Source organism: Mesitornis unicolor, unplaced genomic scaffold, assembly GCF_000695765.1.
Source record: "Mesitornis unicolor isolate BGI_N332 unplaced genomic scaffold, ASM69576v1 scaffold51865, whole genome shotgun sequence".
NCBI classification, from domain to species: Eukaryota; Metazoa; Chordata; class Aves; order Mesitornithiformes; family Mesitornithidae; genus Mesitornis; species Mesitornis unicolor.
The window spans coordinates 1-8,739 of NW_010184467.1; the positions used below are offsets into that span (position 1 = coordinate 1).

An 8,739-nucleotide genomic window follows, 5' to 3' on the forward strand; every position below is an offset into this window, starting at 1 on the left:
GGAGAGATGGGGACCAGCGACAAGGTAATTCCTCGGTTCCTCTTCGCTTTTCTCCGTGCCTTCTCCGGTGGGACACCAAACCAGCAACATCTCCCCTCCCAGGGGTTGCTGTCTCCCGCGGATGCAGTGGAGCTGGGGCGGCGACAGCCTCAGGATGCCCGTCCTCAGCCGTTCCCAGCACCTCTGGGCGTGAAGTCGCGTTAGTCTGAACGAACGCGTGTAAAAAAACGTTGTATGGCAGCAACTGGGCGCATTTGACCTTCACTTTAATTTGTAGCCTTAACGAAACTACCTCAAACTTTACCTGGTGACCTTTATCTGCCAGTTCTGTAACAAGCAATACTTGTTTCTGGCTCTCCTTTTCTTTTTTTCTCCTTAGTAAAAGGTGTTTCACCATTCTTTATAGCGTTCTGTGATGAATTAACATTTATTCTGACTGTATTTTCCCTAGAGGAGGGAAAGAAAAGGGAAATTACCTCAAGAATACCACAGGCTTTTTAAGCTAAAGGCACAGTCAAAGAAAGTTTCAGGGAAGGGGTTGCTTAGTTAAGAGTAAGCCTGCAACCTTTGATTTTGACCTACCCAAAAAATGCAATTGATCTTTATCTCACATGGATTATGGTGGTTCTGGGTTTTAACATCACAGTTTTTCTCTTTCTTGGTGTGTAGGAAAACCATTCTTTTGAGCCCGACAAGAGCATATTGAAAAGTCCTTTGAAACAGGCAGCTACCTCACATTCGGTACTGACAGAAATACAGCCGCACTGTCAGCCTCTAACCACACCCCCAAAACCTAAAGAAACCCTCCCAGCAGACCCATGGACACCTACTTCAAACCTGAAAATGCTGATTAGCGCAGCTAGTCCAGAGATTAGGAGCAGAGAACAGAGGCGGGAGCTGTCAAACTGCACAAGCAAGGTCCTACAGACAAAACAGTGTTTGCAGGTATGTTGTAAAGGTGTCTTCTTTGTTTACTTTTTTTTTAAGTTAGCTGAAGGCTGTTTATTCAGTATAAAAGGTTATACATTAACATACTACAAGGTTTTTAAAGTTTGATTTTGGAGTATTTACCAAATATAAGTAAGTCTACTGCCTAGCTACATACACTGGGTAATGTTTTGCTGGTTTTATTTCACAGCTGTTGAAGACTAAGGGGGAATACTGGGCCTTTGACAGTGCTCATAATAAAGTTGTTAAATATCTATGTTTAGAAATTGGTTGTAAAAAAATTCAAATTCTCTTTTTCTTATTTCCATATAGGAGCAGTTATCAGGAGATGAATATGAAAGATCTCAACCAAGTCGCAAAGAGAAAAGTCTAGGTTTACTGTGTCATAAATTCTTAGCTCGATATCCTGATTACCCCAGCACTGCAGAGAGTACTTTCATTTGCCTTGATGAAGTAGCTGAAGAGCTCAGTAAGTTGGTGCATATGCTATTACATATTTCTTCATACCTACAACTTACCGCTTGTGTTAGTACATTTTTGCTCCACAGAATTTTGAATGCTTATTGTGTACTCTCAAACATATTTAAGTCCAACTTTAAACTCTTAATTCTTAGAGTGATTCTGTTAAAAAGCTAAAGTCTCTGCCGTGAACTCAATCGAAAAACTCTGAATTACATTTAATATTAAACATCTAAATTATTGCCAATACCACAAATAACCAGCTGTAGTTTTTGGATCTAGAGATGATGGCTAAGATTAGTGGTTGGATTTCTGCGGCAGGAACCAGCATTTCTCAAGCTGAACCCACAGCTTCCTGTCCAGTCATGACATCAAAGCAAGAAACTACTTTCTGCTCTCTACGATAATTTAACTTTTTCATATTATATCTCTATTTTTATATCACACCAGTGATCTATTGAGAATCTAAGTTGCTAACATGAAGCTGGAGCTTTTTGTTATCAGAGAGCTATGAAATTACGGTATTCAACAGATTATAACACTGATAATAGTTATAAATCATACTGCTATAAAAATTTTGGTGTTGTTCGATCTTCAGAATATGTTGGGGGACACAGAAGAGGGATGAATTGCAAATTAAACAAAATATCTGTTTATACTTTGTACAAATTAATATCTCTTTTCAAAAATGCCTCTTTTCAAAGCCAGGAATTTAACAGACAAAAAAGGACAGTGTGTTAATAGAGTAACATATGTAACCAACTTACAAAACAGTTGTCTACCATGAGTTTCCAAGGATATTTAATGAGATGATCTAAAATTGATGCAATGAATAATAAAAGATGTTTGGATTTTTTTTAAAGCTGTATTGAAACCCATCTGATGGCTCTTCTGGCAACAGTAAATTTTATTTCTTGAGGAATGCTGTAAACTAAGTATAACTGCAGAAAAGCAAGTCCTTCCATATCCAAAGCAAGAATTGTTTTCCTTGCTGGCAAGACCTATGAGGGACTATTTTCAGAAATCTTTGTAACAAGGATTTAGAAGTGTGCTCAGTGGAGGCAAAAGTGTAGGAAACTGATCTTGTCTCTGTGCAAGCCATGTTTCAGGTAAACGTATGATGAAACATAATTTCTGTAGTAGAGATGTAATTTTGGGGTTTTTTTGTTTGGTTGTTTTTTTTCAGATGTTGAACGTAGACGCATATATGATATTGTGAATGTGCTAGAGAGCCTACACATGGTGAGCCGCCTTGCCAAAAACAAATATGCCTGGCATGGGTGGCATAATCTCTCTAAAACCCTGCAGGCTTTGAAAAAAGCTGGAGAAGAGAACAAATATACACAACAAATTGAGATGATCAAGAAAAGAGAATATGAGCATGTATTTGATTTGGATGGTGAAAGAAATGAAGAAATGACAAGACCTTTTGGCTCAAATGAGCATTCAGAAATGTCTTTTGTCGAGCTCCCAGGAATGGAATTTCGTGCTGGTAATAATTCCCTATAATGCCAAGAATAATATGTGCTTGTAATGATAAATATCTATGAACTTGGAAGAAACATTTATTGGACCTTTTTTTTTTTCCTTAAATGCTGCTGCCTGAAGGCACCATAACTGTTTGTGGTGAGAAAAGTGCTCCGCAGTCTTTCAGTTCTCTTATTCATTCAATTCTTGCTAGTATATTTTATTTTCACAGTGCCAGAACAGGGGGCACCAGGTGAAACTATCAAACAAACCCAACATCCAATCCAGTTTGCAGGATTTGTTACCATTGGATGCTACAGAAGCCAAAGTATAAATTACTCCATTAATTTATTTTTTAATTTAAGTTTGATTCATAGAAGAAATTTTAATTAAGGATTGTTAAATGCATTGTATTACCCCCAGTTAAGCATCTTTAAGAATATAAGTTGTCAGTCAATAGGAAATAGATATACAGGGGGAAACATTGCAGTCTCTTTGTAGTTAGATTTGGTATCCACCTAATTATCTGATTTTTGCCATGTAGAAACAGAATTCTGAAGTCCACATCAGCCCTGCATAGCTGCTGTGTTGTTCTTATAATAATAGTTACTGACAAATTTCTTCAGTGTTTTAGAAACGTTTGCAGCTGACATGTCACTTAATATTTTAATCCTTTCTCCTGTCTGCTGCAGCATCAGTGAACAGCAGGAAAGATAAGTCTTTACGCGTGATGAGTCAGAAATTTGTGATGCTGTTTCTTGTATCGACTCCTCAAGTAGTAAGCCTTGAAGTTGCTGCTAAAATCTTGATTGGTGAAGACCAGTTAGAAGACTTAGATAAAAGCAAGTTTAAAAGTAAGTAAAATGCTGCTGTTGCTCTCTGCTTTTTGATCTTACTCTAAACAGAATATCAAGCATAAGCTAACTGAACTATTCTAGTACAAGTTTATATTGTGTGAAATACCATCATCTTTTTTCCTGCTGTATTTGAGCCTCCAAAAACTCACTAAACACTTGAGCAGCTTTTAATAGGGACCCCCTTGTGCATAGTCACTGATACATGATAAATGATCACGTAAGAGAAAGAAAAGTCCATTAAATCCTCTCTCATGAAGTAATGTTACAAGGCTGCTTATTGGCAACAATTTCTCTTTCCTCAAGCAATCTGTGAAAGATTTCAGCATCATTTCAGCAAAGATGCCCCAGAATAATGTAAATCTGTGTTCTGATCATGTAACTTACTTATTGGAAATCTACAGAAATTCTGTAGCGTCCTGCTAATAACTTACACATGAGAGGAAGTGAAACCCAGTGCTGTAACTGCCAATTATTTCTTCATTCTTTTACCCTGCTCTCAGTTCCCTGCACACTTCCTCTTCCTTTCCATTCAATGAAAAGGTACTTCTAGGTCTAGGCCCGTGTACCTATAATAATAAAAAATGTGCCTGCTCTTGAGGATCAAGAATTAATTGTGGGTTTCATTGAAAATCCTACCCTTCCTTGATTCTCAGACAGACTCCTTTTGCTATTTTTTGTGGAATTGTATTTTATGCAACAAGCAAACTGATCCTCGCTAGTTTCAGTTCGTAATTTCCTTTCCACTCCATTATGGCAACATAGAGAGTGTTGGCGAGTTGTCAACAGTTTGTTTTCATACTTCCTTCTTCCTCCGTAATGTCTGTCTCACAGTAAAAAGCATTTTCAGGGCATTATGTCCATGTGTCTGTATTTCAGGTATCCCAAGTTTTACTGCATTCTTGGGTAAGAAACGTAGTCCCAAATTGCATGACTTGCTAGGCTTCAGATTTTCAGCAGCAGAAGCTTTGACTTCAGCACATACACTTTGCAACCTGGAAGTCACTTGTAATTTGACTTCTGCCTAAAATTTTCCCTAGTAGCTCAACCTGAAAACAGCTAAGGACATGACATACAGGATGATTATCCTGTTGGATTTTAAGGTGCCTCTTCCCCCTCGTCTCCATATTCACTGTTGCATGCGTGTATCTGCCTTTTAAGCTACTTATTTTCGCTACAGGATTTGTTTAGGTTTGGTCTTCACACAGAACCTAACCTTCTCAAAAATGCTTTTTTCTGTATTTAGCATAATATAGTTAGCAGTATTTGCTTTACTAGATCTGCATCTGTCATTCTATTTTACATATAAACTTTATATTGTGATATGTTATTTCATAGTAAAAATACATGCTCCACAAAATTGTTCTAGAAAATGTCAAAGGTTTTTCCTTTTAGCTGCTAAAAGAGTGTCACAACACTTCTAATCTGTTATACATTAACTTGTTAATCAGAATTGCTATACTTTACATTTATTTATTTTATTTCAGCCAAAATTCGGAGACTTTATGACATAGCAAATGTTCTCAGTAGCCTTGAGCTTATCAAGAAGGTTCATGTTACAGAGGAGAGAGGTAGAAAACCAGCATTCAAATGGACGGGACCTGAGGTCTTGACGAATATTCCGGGTATGTGACGTTACCTTTTGTTCTGCTGATCATTTTGATTGTTTCTTTGTTTTCTCTGCTAGATTTTTTTTGACCAAAAGACAGTAAATTAAGCAGAAAGTCTCTACGAGTCATGTCACTCTCTTTGGTTGTTGACGGCATCACACACCAGTGTGTATTTCCACACAGTAGATGTCCTCATACTGTGGCTCTTGCATTTCCATTTTTGCTGCTGCTACTACTTAAGTAATTACAAGTCACACTCAAATAACTGCTTTCAATTAGTGAATCTGCATGTGATACATATTTACTCTGGTTTTTTTCTGTTTTTTAGATACAGAACTTGAAACAACTTCTACAACCTGTCCTCCGCCTGTTTCAGAATCCATCCCTTCCAAAGAGCAGTGTTCAAAAAATCTTTTTCCTTCAAGAGGAAAGCAAAATTTCACTCGGCATCCATCTCTAATAAAGTTAGTTAAAAGTATAGAAAATGATAGAAGAACGATCCAATCTGCTCCGACCAGTCCAGTTAAAATAAGTGCAAGTACGTATGTTTTGAACTCAGATGTAGTCTTGTGTTAAATACGCAGGCTTGCCATCTTCTCATAGGAGATGCGGATATGGTGGTATGCCTACTTAAAACAAACAAGTCTTAAGAAATGTCAGAAAGAGACAAGATGGGGAAAATTACATGTTGCCTGTAAATCAAGACCTTACAAGATTGATAGTGAAAACAAAGCTAAACTAAGCCGTGTTCAGTGCATAAGCTCTGCAATTAGTAGAAGCTCTTTCCAGTTTGGTGAACCAAATCCAGTCACAGCTTACATAGTTGCAGCAAAGTAAATATATTCATTGAGATCTGGACCACATTCAGCACACTGTAGAGAACTCTAGCCTCCTCTTTCACACCAAATACACAAGGAGTGGCATATCCTTTTTTATATATCACTACTTTGATGGCATGATGCCTGTTTGTGTAGTAGTCTCTAGATTTTTTACCTTTCTCTATGAACTGCTTTAACTCTGGTTTGTTGTGGAAACTGTGCTTTAGATCTTACTGTCTAAGCAGTTGTGTATTCTGTAAAATTGCCAGAAAATACCTATCAATATTCATGTTCTTGTTTGGTACCTTCAGAGGGGGAAAAAAAACGGAGCTGAGGCTTTAAAAGTTGTTTTATGCAAGCTACCATCCAATTGATTGAATCAAGTCTGGGCTGCAGTTTGAGGGTAACGTGGCACCTTAGTGGCTTCTCATTAAATGTATATGCTACATTAAATAATGCAGTCTCCTCAAGACAAAATTTAACTTCTGCGTTTGATGTACTAAGAGTTTTGTTTTCCCCCTCCAACCAGGTACTGATCAAAACTTATCAGCTCTCCCAGGTGAAATGGAGCAGGTTCCAGCAATCGCTAAACATCAGCTGAAAGGACAATCAAAGTAAGTTTGCACAAGCATTAAGGTGAGAAGTTTTATTTTGTCACTGGCCACTGAGTTAAAGCTATGCTTAGCTTGAGTTAAGTAATAGTCTGTAAAAACAAGTAACCCCTGATACTGCAGGCTGGTTTTTTTGCTTATTTTCTATTTAGTGGATTGAGAAGTACAAGTTTATGATAAGTCTTTGTATTGCAGAAAAGAATTTGTCAGGACATTAGCTTCTGCACAAAGGTATTAAAATATGTTTGGGCTTTTTTATGTGTTTTGTTTCTTTTAAAGGAAAGCAAAAGAGACTAAAATGAAATTGTCAAGATCTGCTTTGGAATGTAACTCATCCTCACCTGAGGTAGTCCCCAAGCCCGAACCTCCTCGCAGTGCAGCACTTTCTCAACAGCCAGCTCTCACACAGCCACCAGGTGTACGTCCTCCAAGCCACAGTGCAGTCGCACCAGCAATACTACCTCATCCTCATTCTGGTGTTTCCTATGCAATATATCTGTGTCCTTCCCAAGCCCACACTGTGACAACATACAGCCCAAGTTTCGTGTTGCAGCCTCTACCGTGTGCTAATGTAACTGGAATTAAGAGTATTAATTCAAAAGTATTCAATAAAATGACCACTGAGGAAGGGGACAATCAGACAGCCACAGATGATTCAACAAAGTCCTTGACAGCTAAAGAAAGACCAACTGTAAAATCAGAAACTTCACAGAGGTGCCTTAAAAGATCACAACCATTACAAGAGAATAATTTGATTAAAAGGTTTAGAAGTGATGAGGAAAGTCTTGATACTTCTCTGGTAAGTTAAATTATTTTTTAAATGCCATTTTGTAGCTTAATGATGTTGCCACCTACTTATTTTCAAAGTGATTTAGGAGCCTACCAGTGTGTGTAGGCATCTTAAATAACATCCAGCTTGCAAGGTGACGTTCATTTATTGTGCTTGCTGATGTTTGGGGGGCTAGTTTTTGTTTGTACGTGCATGTGTGTGTGTATATATATGTGTGTATATATATATGTACACAAAAATATCACATCATCTTGCTGCTATTTGCAAAGCATCAGTCAGAATATACAGTAAGCAATATAACACATATCTTTGAAAGACTAGCCTAGGATTAGGCTGTATTTTTCTCCTTGTTGTCTTCTTTATTCTCTCCTCTCTCCGAACTTTTACTTCCAAGATGTGTAAAAGTTTACAGATGTTAGTCAAAATAAAAGAATTCCCCACACATGATTTCAAGATTTACTTATTTGTTCAGTGATTCTGGAGTAGTTCAAGTTTCTCATCTTGCTGGTATTCATTCTTGGCTTTAGAGATGTTAGGACACAAAGTGGACACGTAAAAGTCTCTGGGCAGGAGATGTCCTCAAATCCTAAATCTTTTTATGCAGTGTTGTACATTGTTAACATTGGATTGTTGTAGACATAATAATACAGCACATGAAGAGAATAAGAGGTTCAGATTCACTTGATGTGTACAAAGAAACTGGGTCTGGATTGGTTTTACTCAGTTGCTGAATGTTTTAGTATCTCTGTAAATTATTAGGCTGCTTGAAATTGTGCTTGCCAAAGCAGTCATGAAATGTTATCAGCGTGTTGTGAAAACGTGTGGCATCAAACATCCACTAGCTGTGAAGGAGCAAGAGGGGATATATGGAACTGGTTGTCTTACTGACTAGAAATTTTTACAATTTATAAATGTCATTGTAGACCTATAATTAGAATGTTGTCTTACAATTGTCTGCGTTTGTATGTCCTTTTTTAAAGGGAGAAGGTATTAAAAATGAAAGACCACCTTCCAGTAGCTCACAAATTAATCACGAAATGGACACTTTCCAGGAAGAGAGACAGACCAAAACATTAGATCAAAACATGGCAAGTCACTGTGACCAATGTAAGGGAGAAGATATTCCAGAAGATGAGGACAAAACCAAAACTAAACAAAACACACCTGTAGCATTTGCCATTC

The 8,739-nt window shown here is 37.5% G+C and overlaps 1 protein-coding gene across 1 annotated transcript in view; it reads left to right on the forward strand.

The window, feature by feature from the left end:
- The first annotated feature begins 690 nt into the window (after nt 1-690).
- The window catches only part of E2F8 (E2F transcription factor 8), a 10,373-nt gene continuing 2,324 nt past the window's right edge, over nt 691-8,739 (forward strand). The window contains exons 1-9 of the mRNA XM_010184465.1: nt 691-945; nt 1,261-1,417; nt 2,594-2,899; nt 3,567-3,728; nt 5,216-5,353; nt 5,667-5,876; nt 6,686-6,770; nt 7,047-7,566; nt 8,538-8,739. The exon at nt 8,538-8,739 is cut by the window's right edge and continues 6 nt beyond it. Of these exons, the coding sequence (XP_010182767.1) occupies nt 844-945; nt 1,261-1,417; nt 2,594-2,899; nt 3,567-3,728; nt 5,216-5,353; nt 5,667-5,876; nt 6,686-6,770; nt 7,047-7,566; nt 8,538-8,739 (1,882 nt within the window). The 5' untranslated portion in view covers nt 691-843. The remainder of the gene's footprint in view (nt 946-1,260; nt 1,418-2,593; nt 2,900-3,566; nt 3,729-5,215; nt 5,354-5,666; nt 5,877-6,685; nt 6,771-7,046; nt 7,567-8,537) is intronic.